We start from the raw sequence: 18,650 nt of genomic DNA, 5'->3' as shown, positions 1-18,650 counted from the left end.
TCCACCAACAGCGGACTATAACATGTACTCATTACACTGCTTATATCATAGACTGCAATACTATAGTAGTGCAGCCTATTGTAAAGTGTGTAGGGAAATCAAGAAGATTAAAGCAGACAGTGCCAGAGGACCCGATGGGTTAAGGGCAAGAGTTCTTAAAAAGTGTGGAGACCAGCTGTGTGGTATTATTACGCACATGTACAATATGAGTCTAAAGTTGGGAGTGGTACCTCAACCGTGGAAAACATCTTGCGTGGTGAAAACCAAAAACTAGAACCCAGCAGAATAGAACAAACTGGCCTCAAAACAAATACAGAATATAATTCAAACTACTTGAGACACAAAACATAAAAAATATATAATTTTATTAATAAATATCACATAAGACAATACAATACATAAACAAACAGGGGAGACACATGGGAAAAAAGGGTAAATTTCCCCATTAAATCGCAGAGGAGTACCATAACCCTCCCACCGGCAATCACACAGAGTATACCCCCAACTATAGAAGATAATAGAAGGATACTAAGAAAAAAGTCATAAAAATCACAAAAAGGGAATATATTCCCTAATATAGACTAAATACCTAATATTACACACCAAACCTAGGTAAGAGGACTAGATATCACATGTCCACTAACCATATAGTACAATCAATAAAAATAGAAGGTGGTGAGTAGGTAAAAAAGTGTACCCCAATAAGGTCACCCTTAATACATACCCGTAGGTACCGACATGTTTCCTATGATCCAAAGTAACAAATGAAGGTAGCAATAGGGGGAGCTCGGTCTGAGGCCGGTGGGACTGTAAGAAACGCCTGACGCGCGTTTCGCCCGCACTCGGCTTCGTCAGGAGGCTAATAGCTATAACTCAAATAGCGGTATATATAACCAAAATCTTTGTAATAATGAATTTCACCTGTACATCAATAGTTCCATTGCGTCCCTCTCATGATCCGGCAGACTGTCCACTGCGCATGACCGCGAGTCACGCATGACGTCATCACGCACGCGTAACGTGACGACGTCATTGTGCTCATAAAATGTATCAATAAAGTTTGGCCGGTCGCGCACGCGTACACGCGCCGGCCCCATATAACATAGTATAAGCGGCCACAGGGACGGACTGCCATATAGATGAACGAATAAGGTACAAACATCTTGCGTGGTACCAGTCCGAAAGAAACCCAACCCGATGGGCTACAATGACTACCGACCTGTAATACTGACATCTCACCTGATGAAGGTCCTAGAGAGACTGGTCCTGACACACCTACGCCCTCTAGTGTACTCTGCTCTGGACCCCTCCATTTTGCCTATCGGCCGGGCATTGGGGTAGATGACACCATCATCCACCTTCTTCACAGAGCTCTCTCTCACCTGGAGAAACCCGGGAACACTGTGAGAATAATGTTCTTCTCCAGTGCGTTCAACACCATTCAGCCAGGGCTAATGAGGGACAAGCTGGACCTTGTTGGAGTGGACCACCACCTGTCTAACTGGATACTAGACTACCTGACAACCCGCCCTCAGTATGTGAGAGCCCGGGACTGTGTGTCTGACACTGTGATCTGTAGTACGAGGGCACCACAAGGTACAGTTCTTGCCCCATTTCTCTTCACACTGTACACTGCTGACTTTAGGCACACCTTATTCAGCTGTTACTTACAGAAGTACTTCGATGACTCTGCAATAGTAGGCCTCATCACTGACGGTGACGATAGGGAATACAGAGACTTAAACTGGGATTTTGTTGAATGGTGCCAACTGAACCACCTCAGGATTAATGCTGGGAAGACCAAGGAGATGGTGGTGGACTGTAGTAAATGGAGAAGTGCTCCGATCCCGGTGGAGATCCAAGGAACATGCATTGAGATAGTCAAGACCTATAAGTACCTGGGTGTGCTCCTCAATAATAAACTGGACTGGGCTGATCACCTGGAGGCGCTGCACAGAAAGGGCCACAGCAGACTCTACCTGCTCAGGAGGTTGAGGGCCTTTGGAGTCCAGGGGACACTTCTTAAGGTCTTTTTCAACTCTGTGGTTGCTTCAGCCATCTTTTTCGGGGTGGCCTGCTGTGGGAGCAGTATATCAACCAGGGACAGAAATAGACTTCACAGGCTGATCAGAAGGGCCAGCTCTGTCCTGGGGAGCCCCCTGGACCAGTACAGGTGGTGGGTGACAGAAGGATAATGTCTGTGGTGACCTCCATGCGGGAGAACAAATCCCACCTCATGTATGAGACCTTGATGACACTTGGCAGCACTGTAAGTGGCCGTCTGCTTCACCCAAAGTGTGAGAAGGAGTGCTATCGCAAGTCCTTCCTTCCAACCGCCATCAGGCTACATAATCTATAGCAGACAAAGCAAAGATCACTCCGCACAGAAAACTAAATGATTCTGAAGTCTTCTTTCTTTCTTCTGTTCCTTAGCTGCTATGGACTCCTAGTATATCTTCTCTTTTTAGCATATGTGTGTCTATTTATGTAATATATTACTGTGTATTATCCTGTATCTGTATTACTATGCTGCTGTAACATACTGAAATTTCCCGACTGTGGGACTATTAAAGAATTATCTTATCTTAAAATTACTATCCTACTCCTAAGTCCCATGTAAAATTGCAGAAAACCGCCTGCTGTGCTCCTCAGAGGGCACCAAGACCAAACATTTGCCATACATGTGTTACAGTAAACATTATAATGCAGTTAATTGAATAGTGATGCAAAATCAGACACAACCTATATGCAATCTGTGAAAGGAAGCAGCCATGTTTTTGCTATAAACCCATTTTATACAGGATTATGCAATAGCAGTGATTTTTCCAACCCATTTTGTATTCTAGGATACCAAAAAATGTTTTGGTCCATTCCCAGGAAGTATGCTACAAGGCATAGGAGCTTGTTTTAGGCCTTGTGCATGCTGTGGATTTTATTGTGTACAGCATGTTTGTGTTGAACTACCTTTATTGAGTTACAAAAGGGCTATTCACAGGCATATAAAAGTTTTAGGAATCATAAAGGGGTCCCAGATTGGTACTTCGTTCTATTCGTCAGAATGGAGAGCTTTTAAATGGTCTCTAACATTTAATAGCACAGCTGATTTTGGACCAAAATGTAATGCATATTAAAAATGTTGCAGCTTTCTGCCTAAAAAAACCGCTCTAGGTGTACCAGGTCTAAATAATTTGCAATTCACTCCAGGTTACCAAGGAAGTCACGTCCATAGATATATCAGGCTTCACAGTGAGTGGAAGGAGGGATTGTTCTAGCTTCAAACAATGAATAGAGAGGGGAAGGGTTGATTTATCTTACAGCACGTCCTCAAACAGCTTTCTCTGTGCAATGGACTGAGCATTCTGCAGCATTTCATAACTTATGAAACGTAAGAACAGTCTTCTATATACTTGTACCTACTTCTGGCTGTTTGTGTGGTTACAGATGGGATATTAATTATTGACTTCAAGCAGTTTACCTTACTTTGCTCATAGATTTTTCTTTTCCTGTGTGCTCTTTTTAGCCAAATCATGCCTACATGTATATTATTACTTTGGCTTTTCTTAGCTATGTGTTTTCTATCTGAATTAATTCATGGCTTTGGCTCGTACAACAACTGCCACCAATTCCCTCCCCCCCCCCCCCAATACCGCATATGTCATTCAACGCCAAGTCTTACATATCTAAATAACAAAGGACACAGATATTGGATTTGTCCAGCCTTGGTTTAATTAAATTTCAACTAGTTAAACTGAGATTTAAGAACATTTAAGAGTTTCCTAACAGATTCTTACCACTAATACGTAACATAAAATGCAGTTGTTCACTGTATAACATGGTTTAGATAACATTGCAGACAAAGTCACATTATCTTATCCCAATTCTGGATCTTATTGCACATTGCTTGGAGTTTTCTTCCTCTAGAATATTTCACAATAACATGAGTTATGTTTCCAGTTTGTTCTTTTATCATACTACAAAAATGAATACAATTGATACAATAGAAACATTAAAAGACTGAAGCTTTGGGTAGCACGGTCTTAAAGGTAATGTTCTTTGGTTCAAAGAAAATAAATACATGGTGTGCACAATAAAGATGTTGGTAATGGATTACCATTGGTTTATCATGGTTACCATGTTGCTAAGAGAGTCTATGGTTTATAGAATATTTACTTAAAAAACAAAGCACAATTTCTAATATGTTAAAATGTAGTACCCAAAGTGCTCATGGCCGGCACCACTGCTGTGATGGAGGGAGCAAGGAATGGGGGGATGCAAGTTTAGTGAATACATGTATGAATCCTTATCAATATAACATATGAATAACATCTATGAAACAGCAACCTTCTCCCCAAAAGCAACTCTCATGAACAGAAATATTTAAAGGGGATGTATGAGATTATGAAAAAAATCACTCGAAAAGTCACTTGAAAGTGACAAATACCAGCTACAGCCTATGAACAAAAGCAGTTCTGTTTTTTTTTTTTTCTAATCTCAAACAAACTCTTTAAGGCCGAGGCCCAACATACTGTAAATGCCATAATTTGGCAGCGAAAAAAATCACAGCGTTTTACAATATTGTGGACGGAATTCTGGCTAATCCTATTCACACACAGCGGAAATGCTGCTTTTTAAAAAACGGTTACGTTTTTGCAAGTCGCAGCATCTCAATTATACCTACGAAAACATTGGCGGTTTCTGTATAGGTATAATGAAAGCAGAAAGTCTGCAGAGGAAAACTCTGCAGACTCTGAAAAGCGATGTGGGAAAAACCGCAATGCGTTTCCGCCATGATTTTTCAGCAGCGGTTTTTGGCTGCTGGGGCCTTAGCATATTTATATACAGCTCATACAGCAGGTTTTCAACCTGAACTGCAAAACCTCCTTTCTCAGTCTGATTTCATGTGAAGTTTGCTAAGAAGGTCATCTATTGAGCAGTGGACAGATACAGCCAAATATATGGCTGGAGAACTGCAAAAATAGAATAAAGCACCATGGCACTCTATGCTATGTCTATTGTGTGGCTGTCAGAAGCATACAGGAGTACAGTATGGCGCCAACCTATAGGTGCTGTATTAAGGAGCTGTACAATGTCTGAGTGCATGAACCCTTACGCTGTAGTTACATTAACACTGCTCAGCCTCATTCGCCCTTGTAGATGTTGTCTGGTCTGAAGAGGTCTTCCATCTCTGACTGTTCTTTAATTTTAATGTAACATCTGCCTGCTTTCTTATGTAAGAGGAAACATTGCACATAAACAAGGGAGCGTATAAATGTCAACTATTGGGCATCATGTTCTTCATCAACCATGCTCCAGATGTCTCATTGTAGTTATAGACAAGCATTGGTATACACAGCAAGCAGACCTGTAGGATCAGACTTTCTACACATTTTTTTTTAGAGTAGTGATGTGGTCTAGAGCTCATGTTCCTGAATTATGACTAAACGGTTAAGTTTGGAAACTCAGGTTTCCCCCACTCAAGTAGCCCGAGCAGATGTTGGGCCGGTAATAACTACCGGATATTGGCGGCGTTCATTTAATCGTGGGTATATATTTATTGCATTATCTGCTTAAACCCTGAGTTATAAGTTAGACAGCGGATACTAGAGTAAAATGCAGCGTAGAGTTTTGATTCTTTAGGACAGGAAAATGTTACTTGTTGGCAGTCATCCATCAATACTACAACTTATAGTAATGAGTTTATGATAAAGCTATTGAAATGTATCACCTCCTGTCTCATAAGAGGGCTCAGCAGACCGGAGACGTCGTATGGTAGCAAACCTTTCTACAATGGAGTAATCGTAAGAAAGTGAGGTTTTATTTCGGCAACGTAAACTATATTAGGAGTTGACAAAAGCTTCAGATCTGTTAAATGGTTCCTTTATACAAATGGCACATGAAATGGTTACACGTTCTCCACACAAGGCTTTAAGTCTCGAGATACATTCATTCATATATGTTTGTCACGATCAGCCACACTCACTAACTTAACCTATTATTAATCTATTGTGTCTATAGCACAACTCACAGAACGCAAGATCACAAAAACAAGCTTTAGAATTGCTTATCTCAGCTTTCTGCCCCTGGATATTCCAATAGTAATCATTTTTAATACATGTTATATTCCTATACCCACACCCCCTGTTGCTGAGAAGTCTTGTTCATCAATATGAAGCACCAAAATTATTAGCACCAATTCAGATGGTGATATTTGATCCGGGAAGCTGTATATATGATGGCCGTACGTCTGCCAGAGCTTCTGTGACCTCTCCTTTCTACAGTCCTGTACTCGAGGCATCATCCAAGTCTGGGTCACCTGTGGTCCATCTGTAATGCAGTGAGCTGCAGACGGTCCAAGAAGACCATGTTTCCTGGACCAAACACAACCATCTGAAGCAGGCCAGGGAAACTAATCGGAAAAAGAAACAAACCTCCATCTTATCTTGGAAACCATACAATAAACTTATCAGGATCACGCTTTCAATAGGTCAAAGCTTCAAACACCAAATATCTGGTAAATGTGAGACTGCTTAGAAGGCAGTGAGGATCAAGACAACTTCCTCATCCAAATGGTAAAATGAATTTCTTAGAATCGACCTAACTGAGACAATAACCAAAACATGTATAGCGACCCCTTATACAAGTATGCACTTAAGGTGCACAGTATATAAAAAACCATTATACCCTGTATAGTACTGGAGTTCCTAAGAGCAGAGAGTGTCAGAGCTATTATTAGAAGTTATTATCACCATATGCTTATTCTCCTTTACCGATCCCACATAATAAAGGAAAGCTTACTTCTTAGTGAGTTTAGCAGCAACCTGGCATACTGGAACAATGTGCACAGGCCTGGATCAGATTTATCAGTAAACCTAAAACTACCCTTTCAAGACAAGTCTGCATCATTCCCATGTAATGTTAACACTGGATGTCAGGAACAGCGGCAAGTGCAACGGGAAATATTGCCAACACTAGCGGCACCCAGAACACCAAGTACTGGACCCCTTGGGGACCAAATGCTGCCACTTTTTTTTTTATTGTGTTGCTTAGGTTTACATACAGTACATGTTAGCGATTTATAAACTTTACAAAAGCCTAAATTTAGGGTCAAATGTGTTCACCCCGTAATAAAGCTTTTGTCCTTGCTTTATCTAGCTAAAACTCAACAACCAGTTTTGGGAATGCTGAATAGTCACTTAATAATATTACTTAGCATTACTGAACAATGGGGCACAATTATTAAAAATATAGGCAGCTAATGCCCCAAATTTATAAGTGACACATGGTGGATGATAAATTCGGTATAGTTTTGTCATACATATAGTCACTTCTTGGTTGGCTTACTTAAGCCAAACTTTTTGCAGAAAAAAGTTGAGCGATTCCAGGTTTCATAAACTACACTTGTCAAGCAAGGCACAAAAAGTATCTGAAACACCATTATGTACCTATGGACATGGCCTTTGCGACATTATTCTGGCGCCATCTGCTTAATACACCTGCCGCAATGACTGCTATCAGCTTCATACACAAGAATTACAAGTTATATTATCTAAGCTTTCCATAAATCTACCTAGTCCAAATGTATATTTACCAATTTATTATTTGCTGTGTAACAATGTTCACTATTAATGACATTTTATTATATTTCTATTTTACTAATATTTATAGATATGCCTATGACTTTCACTATTGCTTGTATTGTTTTATGTACTATAGATCATATTGTTACTGATGTACCACACTTTAAGGAGGCGCTCTCAATGCCATATGAGGAGTTCAACGTAAATGATGCTGCAGTGTGGCATATAACAAGTTAAAGGGGCTCTATCAGCAAAATCCTGCAGATAGAGCCCCACATATGCGTGCATAGCCTTTAAAAAGGCTATTCAGGCACCGTAAAAAAGAATGTGCTCTACTTACGGAACGTGCACCCTGGGCTGGCATTCAGGGTGCGCCGTCTTCTTCTTCCTCTGACGTCTTCGGGTTCCGTCCTCCTCCGGCGCTTGCTCGCGGACACTGATAAAAAAAAATAGCCCGGGCGCATGCGCAGTAGCGCGCGGCCTCTACTACGGCTACTGCGCATGCGCCCGGGCTATTTTTTTTTTTATCCGTGTCCGCGAGCAAGCGCCGGAGGAGGACGGGACCCGAAGACGTCAGAGGAAGAAGAGGCGGGGAAGAAGATGAAGACACACCCTGAATGCCCGCCTAGGGTGCACGTTCCGTAAGTAGAGCACATTCTTTTTTAAGTTATTATTTTAAAACGGGGGGGGGTAGTTTAATTTAACATTTACGGTGCCTGAATAGCCTTTTTAAAGGCTATGCACGCATATGTGGGGCTCTATCTGCAGGATTTTGATGATAGAGCCCCTGTAAAGTTTGTTTTTTTTATGTAGATTGTGAGCCCCATATAGGGATCACAATGTCCATTTTTTCTCCCTATCAGTATGTCTTTGTAGAATGGGAGGAAATCCACACAAACAGGGGGAGAACATACAAACTCCTTGCAGATGTTGTTGCTGGTGGGATTCAAACCCAGGACTCCAGCACTGCAAGAGCTACCCACTGAGCCACCATGTTGCCACCAGCTTGTTTCATTTCTGTCATTTAGCATTCATGCTGGTTGTTCAGTATATGCTTTAACCTGTCCTTGGGGTTTGGTTAGATTTTTAAGAACCTATTGTGTCCAGACTGTTTAACCCTATGCAATTGAAATACTTGCGGACCAAGACAACTACAACAACAGAACCGAAAGGCCATATAGACCCTGGTTATCCCTTTGTAGTCCGGACATGATATGCCCTAGTACAGCTTCTCTTTGAGTTTGGTCCCATTTACATTAAGAATACTACGTATATAATAAGTCTATGTACTACTTTACATCAAAATAGTTGCTGAATAAATGTCGCACCCGCAACTCTTGTAAAAGAATATTGCCTGGGGTATAAGGGGTATTTGCTTCGGAAAGTACGTTTACTAAACTATTCTTGTGATTTGATACTTCAATAAAAGGCTGCATAAAAATAATACAAAAAAAAAAAAAAATGATAAAAAACATATTTTGAAGTATCTATAAAAACTGAAGACATTTCTACTAAAACTCTGCACACAGATGACTTGTATATGAAAATACATCACAAATGTGTAATAGCAGAGGCAGGGAAGAAAAGAAAAGAGCACATCGGGGACTGAAATTTTAGGCACTAAAGGTACAGACAATAAATATTCTGCTCTGCTCCTTTATCATAGGGTATTAAATATATGTCAAACCCTTCACAGGTTTAGTCAAGGGTTATTGGCATCCTGATCACATTTTGATGGAATTTAGTAAAGAGATGTGGTGCTTTGACTTAAAAGGGTTATTCCACATTAACAAGTATTTATCTCTCCGCAGGGTACATGATAAATGTCTGACTGATGGGGCTCCATCAATCAATCATCAAAAAGGAAGGACAGGTCCCCATTTTAATGGAGAGATAGTGGTGCATATGAAGTGTCGCACCATTCAATCTCAGTTGGATCTATGGAGAATTGTACAGTTGAATTGAACAGTCATATGGTACTTTTATTAGGAATATATTGGAATGTTGTATCATATTAATGGTTATGGCAAACTTTGAAATTTGTGCACTTAGTGGTTTATAGAGATAAGGGTCACAGGTAAGTGACCTTTGGCAGTCAGGTTGATGATTCCCAGTATGGTCACAGGTAAGTGACCTTTGGCAGTCACATTGATGATTTCTAGTTCGGTCACAGGTAAGTTACCTTTGGCAGTCAGGTTGAGGACTCCCAGTATGGTCACAGGTAAGTGACCTTTGGCAGTCAGGTTGATGATTCCCAGTATGGTCACAGGTAAGTGACTTTTGGCAGTCAGGTTGATGATTCCTAGTTCGGTCACAGGTAAGTCACTTTGGCAATCAGGATGATTCCCATTTGGCTATTTATATCAGAACTATGTGCATTAAACCATATTTAGAAGGCAAATATAGACATGTTGAGCTGTTTTGTTGGCAGGTCAGTCACAGTTTGCGGTGAGCAAATTCTATAAACAATGTATGGATATGTGCAGTATTTCATGGGTAACTGCTGTCATTGGTAACTAAAACAAACCTTCAAACCTAGGCTCCATGTACACGTGGGAATCTGGGCACGGAAAATATGGTCCATGTACCGACTGGGTTTCCCACTTTGAACCCATTTAGGAGACCAGGACTCCTTGTATCCTATGATGTTAGGAGTCCCTCCATGTCCTGGCATCTCTGTGCTATACTCTATATACGGATGCAAGACCAATATGTAGGGCACCGCGTATTAGTCTTGCATCTGTCACCTCGTCCCCTGTGGACGTTAAGAGCCACAGCTGCTGAATACCTCCCCACTCACTATCCAACACTCCAGAGCCATTCCAAATCGAAGTATGGTCATGCGCTCGGTACCCCACCCCCCAGTTTATACTCTAGATACGGGACACTATAATGGAAGGAGTCCTGGTTGGGTAATCTGATGTATGAACCAGATTTTAAGGCCCAGATTCCCCTGTATGGATGGGGCACTATACTTGCTCACATTGAAGTGAAGATGACTGAGATGAAATACCAAAAAATAACCTAGAAAGCTTTTTTGACATCATATGTCCAACAGAAAAGAAGAATTATTTTCATTTATTTCAACACTGCTTTCCTTTGTGGTCGGTTCCCAGTTCTTTCTAATAAGTTATTGTCATCTTCATAAATATTATTTGAGATATATACCCCGATAAACTGTAAAAATCATAAAATGTTTTCTATTGTATGGTCAAATAATAATCATTTAAAAATAAAACCAGCATTTTTTTTCTTAAACCTATAAAAAATACTTTGTGTCTATCTTGAAAAGGGTTAAGGACTTGCTTTCTTTCAACAACATACACTTTCTGAACACGCATGGCCTTGAGGGTTGTAGGATTATTGTCTGGTCAGGATTATAATCCTTTATTGAAGTAGACTCTCTCTAGACCCGGACTGTTCTCTTTAATTTGTGCTTGCAGTTCAGGCTCCAGTCGGGACACAGACATCGAGCTAAGTAAAAGAGAAAAAATTATTAACCAACAAGGTAAGTGTAACCTTTGAGACTCTCTGAGACACATAATGATAACAACGTTAGCTTAATGGTGCAACAAAATGCTGGAACAAAAACTGCGAATGGAAAAAAAAACTATGGTGAAAAAAAAAGTGGGGGAGTACCATAAAGGTGTGCCCTTGAGGGAAGGGGGGTTGTTTGTCTCATTTCTCTCACAATAAACCGTTATACAAGGTGTGCTGCTATACAGGGTAGTAAAATGCTTACAAGTTTCACATAGTTCTATAACTGCTTACAATATTTTGCTAATTATTTCCCAAGTTGAAGTTCAATGTGTTAGAAATGTACATTCACCTTTCAGAGGCTAATTCTATAGACAGTACCGTATATACTCGAGTATAAGCTGAGTTTTTCAGCACAGTTTTTGTGCTGAAAAAGCCCCTCTCAGCTTATACTCGAGTAATATAAAATATTTAACTTATTTTGTATTTATTTATTTATTTTAGGGGGGGTTCTATGACCAGCCGCAATAGTAATGTATAGAATCTCCCATAAAATGGTGAAAAAAAAGATGCTTTAAAAAATATAATAATAATAATAAAATAAATAAAAGTTCTAAATCCCTCCTTTCTCTAGAATACATATAAAAGTAGAAAAGGACTGTGACACACATACACATTAGGTATCCCTGTGTCTGAAAGTGCCCGGGCTACTGAATATAGGGGATCTGCAGTGCTCCTATTCCATCGGGAAGGGGTTAATAGGAGCACTGCAGATACCCTATATTCAGCCAGGCTGAATTCCAAGTGGGGGGGGAAAACCTCAGTCCTCAAGCTCAGGGAAGGGGCAGACAGACAACCAAAACACCCCCTCCCCTTTCCCAGCAACTACTGCACCCAAAAGCTCTGAACATTTTAATTTTTGAAATTTTCTAGTAGCTGCTGCATTTCTCCCCTTCGGCTTATACTCGAGTCAATAAGTTTTCCCAGTTTTTTGTGGTAAAATTAGGGGCTTATATTCGGGTCGGCTTATACTTGAGTATATACGGTATATTATTTACTTGCTTTCTGCTTTATAAGGCTAGGTTCACACTAGAGATGAGCGAACACTATTCGCGTGCCGGCTATGTCCATTCATTTCTATGGGCGCGTGCTATTCGAAACAGCTGTTTCAAATAGTGTTCGCTCATCTCTAGTTCACACAAGTGCTTGGTTTACGTTCAAGGAGTCCGTAGCTCATTCAGTTTGAAAAATGCAAGCAGGACTTCTCTCTCTGCATTTTTTTGGATGGAAACGCGTCAGACCACATTATAGCCTATGATGTCTGTGAGTAACCACTTTTTAAACAAATAGACTTTTCATTTTTCTGGTCCTCAAGCGAACCCATAGAAAGGAAACACGAGCGCAGGAGTGACTGTAGCATAACAGGGGTAAAACATGGAAAAAAAATCCACATGTACCTGACCAACTGTTTCTTACTATAAAACACAAAACCCTTGTGTGTGCGCAATGCTCTGTTCTACAAATATGCCTTCAGTTCAAGAACAGAAAAGACCACCACATACTGAGAAAGGAAAGATGTTCAGAGTACAGCAAAACTTTCAGTAAGGATAAGGCCCCATGTTGCAGAAAAGCTGCTTTTTTTGTTGCAGATTTTGTTGCGTTTTTTTTTTTTTTTTGAGTCAAAGCCTAGAATGACTATAAAAGGAATGGGAAATATCCAGGCAAAACTTATATTGCTAACTTTTGCTCAATCCACTCCTGGCTTTGGTTCAAAAACCCACAAAAAAAAAAAAGCTGTTGTTCCGTAACGTGGGGCGTTTGCCTAAGGTTTAGGCTCAATGTTGAAGAAAAGCAGTTTTTTGTTTGTTTTTTTTGTTGTTGTTGCAGATTTTGCTGCGTTTTTTTTTAGCCAAAGCCAGGATTAGCCTTGACAGAAGGGAGAAGTGTACGTGTTTCCTTTACACTTCTCATTCCTTTTGTAGGCACTCAGGTGTTTGGCTCAAAATCTGCAAAATAAAAAAGCCGCTGTTGTGTCAGGGGCCATAGCTTAAAGGGATTCTACCATTAAAAAACTTTTTTTTTCTAGGTAACACGTCGGAATAGCCTTTAGAAAGGCTATTCGTTTCCTACCTTTGGAAGTGATCGCCGTTCGTTCAAAATACCGGTTTGTACTGGTATGCTAATTAGTTCTCTCGCAGCGATGGGGGCGTCCCCATTGCTGCTCGAAAACCGCCTCCAGCACCGCCTGTATTCTTCTGCATCCTCCCTTCCTTCTTTGGCTTGACGTCGGACGCCTGCGCAGTATGCTCTGTTTGGCGAGAACAGAGCCCTACTGCGGAGGCGTCCGACGTCCAGCCGAAGAAGGAAGGGGGATACAGAAGAAGACAAGCGGCGCTGGAGGCGGTTTTCGAGCAGCAATGGGGACGCCCCCATCGCTGCGAGAGAACTAATTAGCATACCGGTACAAACCGGTATTTCGAACGAACAGCACGGCGGCGATCACTTCCAAAGGTAGGAGACGAATAGCCTTTCTAAAGGCTATTCCGACGTGTTACCTAGAAAAAAAAAAGTTTTTTAATGGTAGAATCCCTCTAAATCAGTTACCTGAGCTCCCCCCCCCCCATCTACTTTTTACAATGGCGTCCAAAGAAAGCTAACACATATATCTGGATAGGGTTTTGTAATATACTCTATTACACTACCCAGTGTAATTATCCAACGCTTTGTAAAATTTGGGCAATTATTAACACACATATGATTTACAGGAAACAAATTTGGCAAAACGTAAAACTTGTGTAAACCTTTTGGCAGGAAGCTGATAATTTACTGTGTATTGTGGCTCATGAGAAAGAAGGACTGGACATACTGAATTTCAATATGCCCAATCATTTCTTTCTGCAGGAGAGTCTCCTTTAAAAAACAAGTTTGGGATGGAGTTGAAAAAACAGTTGTCATCTAAGCTCTAGTTCATTGGCAGCTTAATGGGTTTGCCAGAACATGTCATTCTTCCCATCAAATCTGCCAGGCCTACAGACACAGCCTTGGCTGCAGTGTGAGCACAGCGTTAGTAATGGGTAAATTAGCATTCATGTTGATGAGCTAAATGAGCTAATTCAGACGGCTGTAATATAACGTATAACAGACGAAAATCCCACCCCAATCACAAGTCGCATAGCTCAAACTTACAGCATTATTGATCCTTATAATACTGGTAGTTTAGATATCAGATCTATAGCTCAGATATGACTTATGGCCATATTACTAAACATATAATACAGCTACATTACAGCCCTCTGAGATCGCCATATTTCATATTGAATTCCAAAACAATGGAAGACTGTGTTTATAATAACTCTTACCTGTTCTGGGGAAATAATGCACAGCAAAGAGGCGTTGCAAATACCAAGCTAAAAAGAAGAATACATTTATCAGTTATATAATGGGAATACTCAAGATTTAATGAGCATACGAAGGAAAAATATCTTATAGATTGCTCGGATTTTTGTTGCTTCCACCCCGTCCCATTCCCCAATACAAGAGATACCTATATGCAAAGATCAGTATACCACAAACACTTACCAGAATCCCACTAATCCTACTTGTATAGGTGCGCTCATCCATGGAAAACGCTAAACACAAAAATAAGAGCAAACGCGTCAGACAAAGATCTGATTTGGTGTAAAATGACTAATAAACAGAATAACAAAATGGTGATATACCTTGAGAAAAGCTTTCTTCTCCAAACTGTTCATTATAAATGGTGGAATTGCTGGAAATAAGGAAAAACAATTGAAGGAAAAACCATTCCTTTCTCTTTTCTGAAAATTTTTACATCAAAACTACGTAACTAAAACTATTAGTAAGTGACATTACATCAATACTATACTGTCAGTGGAATAATGATCATAGTTGAAGGGCATGCCCGTAGAGGTATGGGGTTTGCAGCTAGCTGGAGATGGCTTATTCCCCGCAGAACTATGATATATCCCCTATACATTGCACTAATGATAAGAGACCCAACCTCATGTGACGTATGTACATGTTGCGGCGTCACTTTCCAACAGAAGCCTACCCAGGGTATATAAGTAAAAATATCAAACACTTATATTCACCTCTGCTGGGCTTCCCATGGTCCCCAGTATCATCCTCGAGACACTTCCAGTTTGCGCCTTATATCACTCTCCCCAGGGGTCACTGCTGAGGTCTGTGGTGCGCCTCCAAAATGATGTCAGTATGCTTCACGTGACTGCTGAAGCCCAATCACAGGCAGCAGTGACCCCCGGGGAGCATGATGTCAGTCACAGGACATAGAAGCCCGAAGAGTATGCTGAAAGGAGAGAGTTGTATACTGTGTTGGGCCACTGTGGAATATAACACTGTGTGGGCTCACTGTGGAGAGCATATTATACTGTGTGGAGCCAATATGGAACAATAAACTGTATGGGGCCTCTGGGGAGAATATTATACTGTGTGGGTCCCCTTCACTATTTACATCACACCCATCTGTTTTATAGTAGCCACACACTATTATTACAGGCTGTACTTCCACTGCATAGTCACTATAAAATAGATACTGCTCAATGTAAATAGTGATGGGGTTACGGTGCTTGCAAAAGCACCACGGTCCCTTCAAACAGCTGATCAGCAGGGATCCTGGGTGGTGGACTCCCACTGATCTTTCAGACTATTCGGAACCTGCAGAGCACCTTTTTCCCGAAGCAAGCAGCTCCCAGTATTGTTTACATTACAGGCGCTGCTCACTCACTGTATTCTTCATAACCGCAGTTGAGGGAACCATAGTTTTATCCCTTCAAGTATCTGACATACTGCTGTAGTACCAATAACTGTTGCGATCAAGTATATTCTGTAAAGAGGGGGTAGGAGTTCTCGGGTCAAAGTTTGCACCGGGGCCCACAAGACTTTAGTTATGTTTCTGTATCCTGTTATATTACATTTTTTTATTGAAAGCAAAATAGGCCTAGTAGGGTCATGTATCAAACTAGGGGATCACTTCACTTTGATGTCCCAGCGCAGAATGTGCTCTGTACACTACAGATCCATGACCCCGCAGACAGTAACAACTTGTTACCGAGCTTTTCAAAAGTTGTCAAAACAATGCCCCCTCTATGACCACTGACTGAAGCAATTCCATGCAGGCTACATCTCTGCCCACCCCCTACATGCACTCAGCACATAATACTGGTATTACATTACTACTATTTAGCTACTCCTTCCTATGTGTGAGCCAGAAAACAGAATATTAACCAGTTCATGAAATACGTACCCATGCCTGGAGCAGCCATAAGGATCCTAGAGATGACCACCTGAGTGATGGCTTGTTTAGCAGCATTGGCAGATTCTCCGATCCGATTTCCATTCTCATCTGTGACGGGAATGCCATATTTCAATTCCCTGTTATGTATAAGAAGAAATATGTTAATTGATATGGTCAGCTACTGTATGTTCACACTTGTGCTGTCGGTTCAGTAAGTAACACCACAAATCTGGATTACAGGGACAGTTAAGCTGCATTACCAATTTAAGAAATAAAAAAACCAAAAAAACAAAAACAGCCTTTTTTCTAATCTGCTAGATTTATAGGGGTGTTCTGACTTATATTTTTAATATAAGGGCCCATTCACACGGAGTAACGTGCCGCGTGACCTGGCACGTATACGCCGTGTGAGATTTTGCGGGCCGTATACGCTCCCATTGATTTCAATGGGAGCGTGGATCGTAAACGCTGCGTTATTTTGCGGCCGCAAAATCACGGCTGCAAAATAACGCAGCGTTTACGATCCACGCTCCCATTGAAATCAATAGGAGCGTATACGGCCCGCAAAATCTCACACGGCGTATACGTGCCAGGTCACGCGGCACGTTACTCCGTGTGAATGCACCCTTAAATGGGGCTGCTGAGTGCTCTATTAACATCTTAAAAAAAAAAAAAAAAAAAAAAGCTTTTTTCACCTCTCCCTGACCCTCTGACACCAGCTATGACCGCTCCGGTCATGTGTATACAGGTCCCTTGGCTGATGTCCCTTTATTGCTAGGGGCCCTGTGATTGGCTGCAGTAGTCACCGGAACATTCAACTGGGGGACTTGTATTCCGCAGACCGGACCTACTACTGCTGGAAACAAAGGCCCTGGGAGAGGCGAGTAAAGTTTTTTTATGTTTATGGTCCCCACAGAAGCACTATTAAAAAATAAAAATAGAAATATGAACACCCCTTTAATGTGCTTGAAATACTCTTTCACCACTCTCTTATATTATCAAGCACAATGAATGGTCAATATGAACACTTTCTATTATCTGGTATTGATCTTGAGTTACGTCATACCTTATATTATATTCACTTTTACGCCGCTGTTTCCAATTAGTAAACAGCTTTGCAGAGTCTATCAGTCGGCTATATACAGCTCATGGATCGTATACATGACTGCCGAGTGATTGTAACTGACAGATATACAACAGCAATAAAATTAATGGGATTTCCTATTTGGTTAAGAAACAAAGCAACATTACAGAATTTGTGTTAAAGGACAGCAACTCTGTCAGTCCTATAGACTCTGAATGGAGTAGTCGGAGGGCCGTCGCTGATCATGTATTATCACATGGTTAAGGGATAAATCTTTGTCAAGTGATAACTCTAATATTTATTTTGGGTGTTCTTTCTGATGGTTGTATATTCTTTCCTATATATGTATGTACATAGCCAAGTCGGTCTGTCTTATCTCAAGCATATTTTATTTGATGTATCACACACTGAGGGACCTAGATGTGAGCAGCAGTGATCATATATATGCCTTTTCCTGCTAAGCTGATCCTAGGTATGAGTCTCTTGTGCAAAAATGACAATATGGCCTTGCTATCAAAGTACCTTTGGAGACATTTCAAAAAACGTCTTACGATATATCTATCTATATATGTATCTATATCCCCTTAAGTCATGATGCATCTTACCGTTGTCTCATTAACGGGATGTTGATACAGTTAGCAGCAGCAACAGCAGCAAAAGGAACAAATCTTCCTATTAGTGGCGAAACATGCTAAAAAAATACACAAAAATGTCAGTGAGATACTACTGGCTACTGTCAGATATATAATCGGCTATACAGGTTATCCCAGTCCCCTGTACTTCTTTAACATAACCCTTTTGATATATACAATATGATGTGAAATCAACCAATATACTGTACAGTACATCATGAGTAGGAAAAAAAAAAAAATCTTCAAAAATAGGAAAAAGCAATGAACATTTATATTACATGTACATTAGATTTAAGTTATTCTTCTTTATGGTTTATATAAGTCTAACTGTGTGCTGTCACACGATAAGCAAAACCACCCAATTCTACAAGGAACCAGAAGAGATTATGACGTTTAGCACAAGATACAGTAGGACAAATGTACTGACACAATGGACAGACAGACAGCAGACTGTACTGTACAAACCCCCAGGTCCTGCAAGAAGACTAAAGAAAGGGACCCCCATCTCTCTGCTGTCAGATCAGAATCTGTGGCAACCTGTAGTATGAAGTATAGATGACTGCTGAATCTATATTGACAGGATTCTTGAATTTTATTAAATATTA

At 40.7% G+C, this 18,650-nt stretch overlaps 1 protein-coding gene across 1 annotated transcript in view; it reads right to left on the bottom strand.

Moving 5' to 3' along the window:
* Positions 1 to 10,440: 10,440 nt before the first annotated feature.
* SFXN1 (sideroflexin 1) overlaps positions 10,441 to 18,650 on the bottom strand; it is a 30,346-nt gene continuing 22,136 nt past the window's right edge. The window contains exons 6-11 of the mRNA XM_075274716.1: positions 18,019 to 18,104; positions 16,339 to 16,466; positions 14,774 to 14,823; positions 14,634 to 14,683; positions 14,414 to 14,461; positions 10,441 to 11,051 (exon numbers count right to left, since the gene is read on the bottom strand). Of these exons, the coding sequence (XP_075130817.1) occupies positions 10,955 to 11,051; positions 14,414 to 14,461; positions 14,634 to 14,683; positions 14,774 to 14,823; positions 16,339 to 16,466; positions 18,019 to 18,104 (459 nt within the window). The 3' untranslated portion in view covers positions 10,441 to 10,954. The remainder of the gene's footprint in view (positions 11,052 to 14,413; positions 14,462 to 14,633; positions 14,684 to 14,773; positions 14,824 to 16,338; positions 16,467 to 18,018; positions 18,105 to 18,650) is intronic.

This window comes from Leptodactylus fuscus, chromosome 5 (genome assembly GCF_031893055.1).
Source record: "Leptodactylus fuscus isolate aLepFus1 chromosome 5, aLepFus1.hap2, whole genome shotgun sequence".
Lineage (NCBI taxonomy): Eukaryota > Metazoa > Chordata > Amphibia > Anura > Leptodactylidae > Leptodactylus > Leptodactylus fuscus.
The sequence above is the reverse complement of the archived record's forward strand: the minus strand, read 5'-3'. Positions and strand labels throughout refer to the sequence as shown.